At 44.4% G+C, this 13,862-nt stretch overlaps 1 protein-coding gene across 2 annotated transcripts in view; it reads right to left on the reverse strand.

Moving 5' to 3' along the window:
* The window catches only part of PTN (pleiotrophin), a 101,544-nt gene that overhangs the window by 12,448 nt on the left and 75,234 nt on the right, over window positions 1-13,862 (reverse strand). For both annotated transcript variants that reach the window (XM_059171952.1, XM_059171951.1), the window contains exons 2-4: window positions 12,409-12,524; window positions 11,321-11,494; window positions 9,173-9,334 (exon numbers count right to left, since the gene is read on the reverse strand). In XM_059171952.1, coding sequence (XP_059027935.1) covers window positions 9,173-9,334; window positions 11,321-11,494; window positions 12,409-12,523 — 451 coding nt within the window. In that variant the 5' untranslated portion in view covers window position 12,524. The remainder of the gene's footprint in view (window positions 1-9,172; window positions 9,335-11,320; window positions 11,495-12,408; window positions 12,525-13,862) is intronic.

Consider the following 13,862-nt stretch of genomic DNA (forward strand, 5'->3'; position numbering starts at 1 on the left):
ACAGGGGAAGAGCGAGGAGGTCCCTCAACCTGGCAACCCGCCTGTGCGCACACTTTGTATCACGCGCGGCCTTCCTTCACGCAAATCGTGTTCACGCGAATCGCTGTCGCCTGTGCACAGCGAATGAGCTTCTGAGCGCCGGGTTTACCAAGGGTGATGAGGACTAAAAATCCTTTCACGAGGCCGGGAGTAATACAGCCCGATGACTCGTACTGCAGGTGAGCAAACACCGTCCCGGCAGGGACTCTCCGTCGGTCTGGAGCCGGGGAATGAATGATGTGCCCTAGTGAGCCAGACAGGATGATGGGGAGGGGTCTTCCCTGACTCACCGACGGACGGGTGGGTGCATTCATTCCAGTCGGTGCTGTTCATTGAAATCCTCTCGTGGACTAGGGACTACAAAGGGGAACGAGGTTCAGGCTTGCGAGAGGCAAAGACGCACTCACTACGGAGGAGGAACGAATGAATGTCTTATCCGAGCAGCCGGTCCTGCAGCAAGGCAGGACGAACTGCCGGGGAAGGGAAGCCGAGCGAGCTGTAATACTGATCTCTTCTCTAGTCCTGGAACAAAACAAAGCCTGGTGGGCCTCAGGGACTTTGAACTGGGCCTTCTTTGAGCAACCAGCAGGGCTGGCTCCTGCTGTGTTCAAGACCAAGTTCTGGACTCCCCCTCAGAGAAGCTTGCCCTGGTTTCTCACTCTCCGTTCGCCGCCCTCCTCTCCCCCAACCGCCTTTTCCAAGCGCACTTCCTCCAATATGTGGTTGTCCTTCTAGTTCTTGTTTTTGTCACTATTATCTACCCGCCCCCCAACAATGCCCCCAACCAGAACAGAGCAGTAAGAGGGCAGAAACTTGCTTTGCATCCCCAGTGCCTGCCTAACCACCCATTCTACTGCAGGCTCTTCACAGATTTTCTAAACAAATAAATAAATTGGAGACCGCACCAGAGGACCGCAGGGCTCTCTAACAGCACCTGCCCTTCCGAGGTGCATGGGAGCGCTCTCTGCTGCTCCCTCCGCTCTGTGGGTCCACGCAGGGCCGTAGCTGATCCGTGCCAACTCTAGCACAGGGCCCACGGTGGTAAACGCTTTACAAAGGAACAAGCTGGATTTCACAGAACGAAATGTATGATGTCTAGAAGGAGAACAGGCGCCAGGATTCTAGGCCCACGGGTGCAGAGAAGGGGGTGCGTAAGCACGTGTGGTCATGCCGCCAGCCCTCCCCGGGCTGTGGTGCGGCTGGGGCAGAGCACGTGGGCAATGTTGGGGGCAAGGGTCAGGCGAGACGTCAGTCGGGACGGCGGAGCCACCTGTCCTGCTGAGGAGTCCAGATCTGACTCCACTGCTGATGGAAAGCCGTGACAGAAGAGGGAGTGTAGGGCTGGGTCTGAAGTTCATTCTTTCTTGGGTAAGAAACCAGGATACCTGTATTATCAGCTGTACAGCCTCACGCTAAGCATCTGACTTCTCTGACTCAGTGTCCTCGGATGTAAAGTTAGGAATGATGATAGCAACTCTTTCATAGCGCTTTTGTGATTCTTCAAGGACACAGTGTAGACTCAGTACGCTAAAATGTCCTCCAAACACACAAGTCTCTCAATAAGTATTAATTGTAATGACTCCGGCTGTAATCGCCATAGTTCTTTAGCCCAAAAAGGTACTGAGGGAAACATCCACCCCAAGATTTTCATTTGGAAGGAAGGAAACACTGCATGGTTATCAAGCATTTTTACAGTCACTCCATCCTGACAGTGATGAGGTAGTCACTGTAGACTTTATAGCTTACAGAAGACAAAACTGTTATGCTAATAAGAGATCTTGCTAACATGCTAATAAGAACTAGATCTCCTCACTTCAGCTAGTGTCATGAATGAGAAAATACAGATGTTGAAAGACAATTTCCACAACAGAATAAAAACCAAATCAGACCTTAAGACCAAACAGAGCAAGGGCTTCCCTCTGATCAAGAAAGACTAAATTCCTGCCTGATTCCTCAGGCTTCTCTTTCTGGTCAGACACAAGGGCAGCAACCACCAACCTGTCGGGGTCTCGGGGAGAAGGGGAGCCCATCCCAGGCTGCCCGCCGCCCTGCTCCACACAGTGGAGAGTCTCTCAGCCTAGAAAAACGCATCTGCACGCTCATTGCTAAGGGATGGCAGAGCCCAGATCTAGAAAGAAAGGTTGGCAACTTCTTGTATCTTTAAAAGAAGCAACAAAAAAATATCTGTTGAGCAGGAGAGAACGGAGAATGCTGGGAACATCACTTAACCGACCCCGTTTCTCATTTATAATCGGCTGCCCAGTGCCTATGTCCTGCACACAGCTGAGTCTTGCGCTGAAACAGTGGCCGTCCTTTTGATCTTTAAGGATGAATTGTCAAACCTAAGAGAGGGCTAGGCAACTGCCCAAAAAAAGAGCAGCAAGACGGTAAAACATTGAGAAATAGCTGAGAAGAAGTAAAAGGAATTGCGGTTTTCCGGAGCAGGGGAAAATGTAACAAGGATCTGGTGACAGCAGAGTACAAAGGGGTGGCAGGATGGTGTGGGGGTGGGGTGGGGGGGGAGGGGGTAGATTAACCTGGCTCCCTGGCCCACCTGTAGCACAGACACACATTCCTGTGCTCCCTCCTCTTCCTGTCCCAGGCAAATCTGGAGGCTGATACAAATGTAATGTATCTTCTTTAAACAGTAACAACTAATACTTTCCATTTGGACCATAACTTAAGATTCTAGAATGTTCTAGGATGATCATTAGGCCACATCTTCTGTAGTCCCTAGGAAACTCTCAGCTCGTACAAAGGCCTTCTGCATGAGCCCCAATCCAGCCTCAGCTCAGACTCTGCACTCCAGTGGTAACCGCCAGAAGCCTGCTTCACTGCGCTGCCCCTGCTCACGCCGCCTGGACTGCCGGCAGGGCCACAGCTCTCCCACAGAGGGGCCATCTTGCCAGCTCCACTTAGCTTGCCTACCTTCTCATTCCACAGTGAGCCCATCCTCCAGGGGGACCACTGAGAGACACTGTGGCTTAGAGACATGTTCCTCTCCCTCTGAAGGGTTCTGTGCTCTAGTCATTTGTGTAGCACTGTTGGCAGAGAGTGACTCTGGTTCCCACTTTCTTCACTTGTCCACAGCTCAATTATCCTCACTTTTTCTCCCCCACAAACTGAAAAGACCAAAATGACTCAACGAAAAAAACTACCGGTGGCTTCAATAATGAGAGCCCTCACTCACTGTGCAGTGGGGGAACTGTCTGATAGGACATTACTCTTGGCAACTTCTCCAAGAAATGTTATCAATGCCTCATCTAGGCAAAAGGAGGGAGGGTTAGGTCCGATGAAGACTTCCATACATTCCAGCACTCCCGCACACTCCCCCGCCGGCTGCGCACTAAATACCAAATCAAGACCCACTCACCGGCTCCTCGGATTTACAAGGAGAGTTTTGAAAGTAAAAGACACATTTTCCCAGAGTCCCTTGCAGTGGAATTTTATAGGTGACCTCGTTTCCAGCAAGCAGGTACGCTTTGAGTCCTAGAGGTAGAAGTCAGCAACCAGAAAGAAAGGGCCAAATTGGGGGAAATTGGGTATTTTGGCAAGAAAGGAGGCAAAGGTATCTGGTTTTGAGGGGAAAGGTATGGCGTTCAATTCTTAGCATATGTGCTAAACTGTGGATAATTTTAGCAGCAGGGTTTCTGCATCAGTCACTTTTGGCATGATTAGACATTTCTCTTGGATCTGTTGCTTTCTGCTGCAGTCCTCCCGGATCCAACTCAAGTCCTCTGGCCCTTCTGGAGAGTCTGTGAGCTATTCCCCCCCCAAATAACCCCTTTCTGCTCAACTAACTAGAGTATACCTTGCTGCAACTAAAAACCTGGACAGATACAGGATTTTCATAATTAATTTTCTTAATTAATTCTTAATTAATAACTGTAATTAATACTCTCCATCTCTTTTCCTGAGAAATTAAAATCTCCGGTGTCCCACGCAATTGCTCGCCAAATATATCCCTGGTGGATTCTAGCAGCAACGAAGCAAATTCTAGTTACAATCCTCAGTCACTGACCATTCCAGAGCAACCTTGTCCCCCTCCCCAGGAAAGCTGTATTCTAGTTATGCACCTTTCAGTTCTTATGTCTGCGTTAAGTATATCAATATTTTCTCTTCTTCTGAGTATATAATATGGAAGAAGAGGACAAAACCCTCTTCTTGGATTAAGTGGGGTTTCAACAGAGGAGAATCTTTATTAAGAGTTTCCAACTTGAAAAAAAAAAAAAAGAGTTTCCAACTTGATATCTAGTGTCGATGAAATTGTACCAATGCTAGAGTGTGGAGCTTCTGCAATATTGACGTAACCACAGGACGAACCATTTCTACCCAACGGACTGGAGTGTGGTGAGTTTTAAGGTGATTTTTAACTAAAGCAAGGGCATAGTTAGTCATCTCCCCGAGTTTCGGTGCCAATTCAGGATAGAAAGTGCCCTCTCTCCCCCAAGCAAGTCTTTTACATTTTTGGCCTTACATTTTACATTTTTGGCCTTATTAGGAATCAAGTCACAGTGATATTCTCCAGCTTTTTCTCAATTTAATGCTGGGTAGTCACAGCCTAACCAACATATATGTTCCCCCCTAAAATTTAAAGAGCGCGTTCTCCACACCGAGCGTCCCATGCCACTGCCATTTTCCAAAATAAAAGAGGACAGAAATCAAACTGAAAAGTTGTATAAAACAAACATTAAAAGAAAAAAAAAAGGCAGACAAAAGACCAGAACCTGATGATTTGTTTGATGAGAAGGTAACGATGGAGGGGTAAAAGGCACTTTCTGGGTACGAGCTCAGGGACTGGGATAAAAGGGCAGAAAATGGCGCTGAAAGAGACGAAAGCCCAGAACGGATTCTGCTCCTCAGCAACAGGATGGATTTCGATGAATCACTGACAGTCTCTGTCCTCATCTGGTCCCCCAGGGTTATATCGGATGAAGGCAAGGTCCCCAGAAGCTCTACTATTGAAAGATTCTAGACATCGAGATTAATCTAACATGGCCAAAGTTTCATGGGCGTATAATACTCAGAGGCAGCACGGTCTTTGGTGTCTGACCTCCAATCTGAATCACCACTTATAAGCTGTGAAGCATTAAATAAGTTGCTTACCCTCTCTGGTCTGTCCTTTCTCAAATATAAAGTAATAGAAATACAATTTCATGCACAGAGTTGCATTGAAGCTGAAATGAGGAGTGCCTATCACATCATAGTGCCCGACTCAAAGTTGGTGGGTTCCCTACCTCCCTCTTTCCTGAGTTAAAGTAGCAGGAAGCCCTGATGAATTATTCTTTCCTGAAGAAAGAGAAAAATAATTTGTAATTGCTAACTGTATGAAAATGTTACTTAAATGACTTCTTTACCACAGCTTCCACCAGTCTATGGTAAATTTCATGTGTGAAACCTTTTTTTCTTTTTAGCTTATTCAGCATCTGCTACGGGCTACTCCTTGTTCTAAGCAAAAGGGATACAGTAGCGAACAGCACAAGTCAGGTCCCTGCTCTCCTGAAACGTACACTCTGGTAGATGTCTTCTAGAACAGTTTTTAGAAATAATGTTCTAGAGAGTACAGGCAGTCATTTCTCTGACATCAGTCATTAACAACATTTTTCTAGATGTGTCCTGAGGCAATGAAAACAAAAGTGAAAATAAACTACTGGGACTTCATCAAGATAAAAAGATTCTACACAGTAAGGGAATCAATGAAACTAAAACAACTTACTGAATGGCAGAAGATATTTTTAAATGACATATCCCATGAAGGATTAGTATCCAAATATATAAAGAACTTCTACAACTGAGTGCCAAAACCCCAAATTATCCATAAAAAATGAAAAGACATGAACATTTCTCCAAAGAGGATATCCAGATGGCCAACAGACCCATGAAAAGATGGGCAACATCACTCACCATCAGGAAATGCAAATCAAAACCACAATGAGGTATCACCTCATACCTGACAGAATGGTTAAAATCAAAATCACAAAAAACAACTAGTGTTGGTGACGATGTTGAAAAAAAGGAGCCCTCACACACTGTTGGTGGGAATGCAAACTGGGACAGCCACGCGGGAAAACAGTGTGGGGTTTCCTCAAATATTTAAAAGCAGAACTTCCCTAAGATTTAGTAATTGCACTACCAAGTAATTACCCCCCAAAATACAAAAACACTAATTCAAAAGGACAGGTACACCCCTATGTTGACTGCAGCTTGATTTACAACAGCCAAATTATGGAAGCAGCCCAAGTGTCCATCGATTGATGAGTGGAGGAAGAAGATGTGGTATAGATACACAACGGAATATTATTCAACTATAAAAAAGAACGAAATCTTGCCATTTGCAAGGATGCACATGGATAGAGAGTACAATGCTAAGCAAATAAGTCAGAGAAAGACAAATACCATAGGGTTTCACCCATATGTGCAATTTAAGAAACAAAACAAAGGGAAGAAAAAGAGGCAAACCAAGAAACAGACTCTTGACTATAGAAAACAAACTGGTTACCAGAGGGGCGGGGGAGGAATGGGGAAGGGGATTAGGAGTACACTCGTAGTGGTGAGTACTGAGGCATATACAGAATTGCTAAATCACTGGATTATATTCCAGCAACTAATATAACTCTGTATGTTAACTAGACTGGAATTAAAATTTAAAAAAAGAAGAGCTCATGCTCTAGAAAGTGTCTTCCATTTGGGAGTCAACTTTGCACACGGTGGTAGGCTTTACCTAGTGCTGTGACATAGAGAACTCACTCAGGCTAATCCCATGCTTAATTCATTATATACCTTCATTTTTGATATAAAAACAAAGGACAGAATGTTTACCTTCTTAAAATGTTTTTAACTGCTATTTTTCAAGGTGAAAGCCTGAGCCGAACTTACAACCTTCATTACATATCATCAGAGGAGAAATATGTAAACAGGTCAATTATCCACTGGTCCAAGTCCAAAGAAGTCCTCACTTAATGTCTTCACCAAGTATCCTGAGGGGTCTTTCTGAATCATGTCCCCACTTTGTTCTATTTTTTCCAAACCGCAATGATTTCTGTATCCACCCAGCCCTACCACCACCCACTGCCCAGTCCCTCTCTCATTCTTTCCTCCTCATTCATTAGGCTGCAGTTTCTCCCACCCACTGGAGAGAACCAGAATGGACTGTGGACTTATGTGTACATGCATGTGTGTATGTACGTGTGAGTGTGTCTAGTCTCTGTGAGTTTCCTACTAGCATAGTAATTCTTGATTCTGGCTGATACTGAAAGCTTTTAAGGAACATCTTAATTTTTAAAGCTACTGAGGCTGAGATAGTTGGTCTGGGTTATGGCCTGGAAACTGGGATTTTTACAAGCTCTCATAGGAAGTTCTAATGTGCAACCCAGGTTGAGAACCACGATGGTCGAGCATGGGGACTTCTTGCGTTCCTTTTCTTTTCCATGCTCAATTTATGCTGAATATTTTGGTTCTCTGACTGCCTTAAAAATAAATTAATTTGAAAACTGTGTATCTCTGAGTTCTTCCAGTTTTGGAAATGTGTCACTGGATAGACAAGGCTGCTAATTTTCATTAGATCTGAGCAGTTGTTTCCAGACAAGTAATACTTATAAAGTGGGCACACACACTCATATACTGACCCCAGCCCCACTTCTTACCTTCCAAACACACACTGGAACCAGCACATTTCCATGATCTGGAAAGGGCAGCCTGAATCCTAGATATGCCATTGGCAGGTATGGCCTGCATCTGGCCACCCTACCACTGGCGGCAACCACGTCCACTCCACCAGAGATGGAGGCGCTAGGTCTGTGAAGTTAGACCTTTCTGATGATCAGTAGCAAGCCAGCCAATCCTCTTAATTGCTGGAGGATTTTTTTTTTTCCTATTTCCTGTGGGCTTCAAGTTCAGTTCTTCTGAGTTTCTCCTTATGTTTAATCTGGCCAGTATGAATTTTAGAGCGCAAATACGAGCACAAACCAGGGAGATATTTTAGAGTTCCCTGAGACCTGCCGTATCATTTGCAAGAGCTGCCTTACCCTGTACCACAGAGTGGATGGCTTCAACAAGAGAAATGTATTTTCTCAGAGTTCTAGAGGCTAGAAGTGTGAGACCAACTGTCAGCAACTGACTTATTCTGAGGTGTGTCCCCTTGGCTTTTAGACGGCCATCTTCTCGCTATGTCTCCACATGGTCTTCTCTCCCCATGTATCTGTGTCCTAATCTCCTTTCTTCATATGCCAGTCAGATTGGACTGGGGCCCACTCATATGACTTCATTCCACTTTAAAGAACTCTTTAAAAGCCTTATCTCCAAACACAGTCACATTCTAAGGTACTGAGGGTTAGATCTTGAACATCTGAATGGGGGAGGAGGAAAGAGGACACCATTCAGCCCATAACACCCATGAAACAAGAGTGTAATACTACTCCTTGTCTTCCCTCAGCCGGGATCCTATTTCTACGAAACCATAGTCATGATATTTGTTTTTGGTTCCCTTTCTCTGGCATGAGAGCAGAGTGTAACTTTCTGGGAATAAATAGAAAGGCAGCTCTACATAATTTGAAAATTTCATGATGAGTGTACTTAGTAAAATAACTTTAAAAATATATATATAGAGAGAGAGCGAGCGAGAGAGGCTGAAAGGAGTGAAGGAAATATAGGACTTATCAATTTTTGCAGTGGAGATAGGAAAAAGGTAAAATAATGTAGCTGACTTCATGAAAACTATGTTCGTTGGATAATCTAGGAGAGACCCGATTTTAGATTTTCTGCCTCACGGTCTTCATGAATTTGTTCATACTTGTCAGGATGCAGTCCCAGTTTAGGGCTTGGAATATACAGTCACCACACAGCAAATGTCTTAATTGGCTTATTCTGCTAAGTTGTTTATTTGTGCGAGGAGGCTGTTCCAATCCCCGCCCCCACACCCCATCTGTGCAGAGGACTCTAATCTGGACCTCTCTCTCAATTGCCTGCTGAAAAGCACTGGTGTGATGTTCAATACACAGGGCTTGTTCAGTCTTTTTCTTGAGGTGATTCACCTAAGGTTTCCTTCCAGAAAATTCGAGTTTCCTTACCTGAAAATCCCACGTGAGTCCATCAACACACACACGTTAAAAACTGCGGTGCAATGACAGGAACCTACCTTGAGGTTTGGGCTTAGTCAGCTTGCCACAGGGCTTGGAGATGGTGACTGTCTTCTGGCAGTCCGCGTTGTGGAGGGCTCGCTTCAGACTTCCGGTTCTGGTCTTCAAGGCGGTATTCAGGTCGCATTCTCCCCAGGCCTGGAACTGGTATTTGCACTCCGCTAAAGGCAGGGTAGGACCAAACAGAAATCTTTAATTTCCTCTAGTAGTGCCGTAAAGGTAGACACACTTCTGTTTTTACCTTTTTGCAGTGAGATCATTGTAGAGTCCCATGCGGTTGAAAGAAATAATTTGGAGAGACCCCTGTAGCCTTCACCCTGTCTCCCCTCGATTGTGATTGTGTTGCATAACCAGAAGTCCTCAGCACAACCAGGAAATGAACAGGGATACATCCCGCAGAAGTCATTCAAGTTCTGCCAATTTCACACGCACTCATTTGTGTGTACGCGTGCGCATTTAGTTCTGTGTGACGCGGTCAGGTCTGTAGAGATGAGTGAACATCTACACATTAACAGGCAGAAGAGTTCCAACAGTCCTTTGGGTTAATCCTGTCATAGCCTTTGCCTAGGCACCTTCCTCCCTTCCTATCTCCTTGAGCCCTGGCAATCACTCATCTTTTCTCCATCTCTATAATTTTTGTCATTTTAAGCTATCTACTATTTGTGTACAAATTTTTAGAGGAACGTAAGTTTTCACTTCTCTAGGATAAATGGCCAAGAGTGAAACCACTGTGTTGTACAGTAAACAGATGTTTATTCTTACTATAAACAAAACAAAACGTGCCATTCTCCTTTCTAATGTGGCTGTACCATTTCACATTTCCATCAGCAAGGTATGAAGGACCTAGTTTCTCTACCTCCTCTCTAGCATTTGGTCCTATTTGTCATTTTAGCTCTTCTGAGAGGTACGTGGTATACAGTGACATCTCACTGGTTTTCATTCCCGTTTCCCTAGCACGGAAGAGATAGATGTTCACCATCTTTCAAGTGTTTGTCACCTGTATCTCGTCTATGGTAAAATATTTGTTCATGTCTTTTACTCACTGTATAACTAGATTCTTATTTTTGTGAGCTCTTTATATATTCTAGGCATTCATTCTTTAAGACACACTTTTAAAAACTTTCTGTAGGGGAGTCTTTAGGGAACCCATATACAATTTAAGACCAAATGTATCTGAATTTCACCATGTGCTATAGAACTTACCAGCATTCACAAGAAGCACCCCAGAGGTTATAGAGAATGAGAAAGATACAGTGTGTATATTCATTATCCTTCTTTACTGTCTTATAAGTCAGAATACATTTCTGCAAAGAGTGAGAACATTTGGGGCACTGCGTACCACCAAGGCCAAGAAAGACAAAAAGTCTGGAATGTGGAGAAGATAGGTAATCTGGGTGTTCAGTAGTGGGCTTCAAAGTTGGAAGTGTTGAAAGGCTCCTTCCCAAACAGGCAGAGGAGGCCAGTAGGAAAATGACAATAATTAGCGAGAGTAAAGTCTATGGAAACTGCCTGTAAGCAGCCTGGCTAGATTTGATAAGCAAATCTATTAACCAGGGTGGACGGTGGGGAATGATCAAAAGAGGGGGGGTCCTGAGAGCCCCAGAAAGATGTCTGGAGAAGGAGGAGGAGAGTAAATAAGAGAAGGGGGAAGGAAGAAAAAAGGAATGAGAACTAGAAGAAGAAGGAGAGAGAGAAGAAAAGACAGGTCAAGGCACACTCAGGAGGGATCAAGGGTATGGTTTATGTCCCGATGGGTAGGACAGTGGTTCTCAATCTAGGACTATTTTGACCCCAAAGATCATCTGGCAATATCTGGAGACATTTTTATGTGTCACAGTTGATGGGGGCGGAGAGTGCTGCTGGAAACCAGTGGAGAGAAGCCAGAGATCCTGCTCGATATCCTACAATGCCCGGAACAGTATCCTACAGTGCCCTCCCCAACAGACGCATCATGGCCCCAAATGGTAGTAGCACCAAAGTTGAGAAACCTGGGAGGTAAGGCAAGGTATCTGGTTACTTGCAATCTGATAAGATCAACTTATTGAAAATAAACAGTAATCAAGCTCAAAAAGAGGACCGGTGGAAGAACACAAGCATTATCCCCGAGTGGAAGACCAAATTGGCAGGACCGTAGTGGTGGGGCTTACCTCCAAATTGCTTTTTCCAGTTGCAGGGGATCTTACATCTCTGGGTCTTCATGGTTTGCTTACACTCGGCTCCGGTCCGGGTGCCCTCCCGGGTGCCCAGGCCACAGTCCCCACTGGTGGGCACACACACACTCCACTGCCACTCCCCACAGTCGGACTTCTTCACTTTTTTTTCTGGAAAGAAGAAAGGAACACGAGTCCACCTCTGGGAAACTCTGATTCAACAAAGTTCATTCCAGGACGCCGTAATTGCGGGGTCTGTGCTTTTGACCTCTGTCTTCACTGTCCAGTGAACCGTAGCACCTTGACCCATGGTAGCCAAGTGATTGAATCGGTGAATGATCACGAGAAGAGAGAAGGTGAACAGAAGGAGACAGAACTCATATTAGTGTAACTCCAGTGGCTAGGGGCTGTACAAAGGATCTAATGACATCTCCTTTTAGAAGCAAACTCTTCTGGTAAAGATGTTCAAAGCCAGTGAAACATGAAAGATAAGGCAACATTCTTTTAGAAGTAAGGGTTGTCAGATTAGCATTTCATTGCAAGTCAATGTTCCCTTCTCTGTCTTAGAGCTGGAAGCCATAAGCTGAATGTGGTGCCTCACAGACATAAACAGACTGCCAGCTCCACAGCCTACCGTGCATGACGCTGGGAGTGACAGAGAGAAGATGCTGTATCGCTCTGAGCTTCAGATTCCCCCTTTGTTCATATGAGATAAAACAAAAATGCCCTGCGGGACTCTTCTTTGAGGAAGAGACTCAACGTAAGACACCTGCTTGCTCCTCAGCAGTCCGTACATAAGGGCTATAATACAGTCCTTATGTTAATAACCATCAGCCATATTTTAGGACCTATGGCAGGGTGAGGACGGGGGATGTCACTTAGGTTCCTCTAAAGAAAGAACAGAGGGAGGGTTATGTATGTCATATGTAGGGTTATGCGTGTCACATGTAGGGTTATGTGTGTCATATGTAGGATTAAGTATGTCATATGTAGGGTTAAGTATGTCATATGTAGGGTTAAGTATGTCATATGTAGGGTTAAGTATGTCATATGTAGGGTTATGTAGTCCTAACCCTACAGCTTACCTGGCTTCTCTTTCTTCCCTGCTTCAGCCATGTCCGCAGCTGCCAAGATGAAAATGAACGCCAGGAAGGCAGCTGCAAATTTTCGACGCTGTTGCACATACTGCTGGGACTGCATTCTAGGAATAAACAGAGAAACAGAAGGTGGTGTCAGCCTAATAGAGGAAGGCTGGTGGCACTCCTTAAGGAAGGGCGCCATGTTCCACTTCTGAAATAGATTTTCAGAAGGTTTCTATCAGTGCTCTTGAGCAGAATTCTTTCTTTTCTCTCCCACGGCCACTGAAGTAAGTGTTCTTCTGCAATTAGGTGTTTACTGACAAAAATACAATGGTTCCCCACTTAAGAACCTCACACGAAATTACCTGCTGAAGTATGACTCAAGAATTATGGAATCAAAAGAATTTTCATGGCATAATTCTGAGCAGTGAATCTTGCTGGTAGGGATACATGGTAAGGTCTGTAACTATGGTCATCTTTGTGACTCCTGACAATTCCTAGAAACAACCTCGGTTTTGTAGTCCACATGGATAATCTGAATGAACACAGTTAATGGTCACTGGTCCACCAAGAGGGAGGTGCAAGACAGAAGTTGGGCTAGCATGCTTTATGTCAAATACATGTATAAGCGCACATAAAATCTAAAAATCTTCTCAATTCTAGGATAATAAAGAGATTACACTCACTCATAATTTGAAATTCTCCACATTTGCTCTGAGTCAAAAATCCTAGAATAACATTAGAAAGACTCCTGGAACTTGAAGTCACTTGTGACAACTAATTGTCAGCATGGTTACCCATGGTCATTAGATCTGAGGATTTTTTTTTTTTTTTCCAGAAGAGTGATTTTAGATTCCCTTGAGTGTGAACAATAAAACCTCACACACACACACACACAGAATTGATATTATTCTGTTCTACAATTTATTGTAGAACAAAGTGTACTACAATGTGTACAGTGTCCTCTGAGGATTCAGAAGTTCCCACTGAGAAAGCACAGCTCACAAGTGAACTTTCCAACCACACAACGGGCTGATCTTTGTAGAACCTTGTAATGCCCTTGGAGCCGCGTGAAGAACCACGGTCACTCAGGAAAACGGGTATTAGTAGAAAGCTGTTGTCACTGGCTACTTCTAGCCTCAGCATTTCTAGTTTTACACTATTAAGTTCCTACTTTTATATTTATTTTCAAAAATGTTTCAAGTTAAATTCACTGAATTCTGAAGAGAAAAACCCCACCCAGACCAGGATTTCCTAAGGATACCCTTGTTTTGAGTCAAGGGGTTATTTTGCCATAGTGTGAGCTAACGGGAAGGAAAAAGAGGAAGTGGATGACATTTGGAATTAGAATGGAAACGCACCCTCTCTGCTTCTGATATGAATTCGCAACAATTCAGAGCCTGAAGGAGTGGGTGAATGGTAGACTTTAGTTTGAGATGCACTAAGGAGAAATGCACCCA

The sequence above is a fragment of the Mustela lutreola genome, chromosome 4, assembly GCF_030435805.1.
Source record: "Mustela lutreola isolate mMusLut2 chromosome 4, mMusLut2.pri, whole genome shotgun sequence".
Taxonomy (NCBI): domain Eukaryota; kingdom Metazoa; phylum Chordata; class Mammalia; order Carnivora; family Mustelidae; genus Mustela; species Mustela lutreola.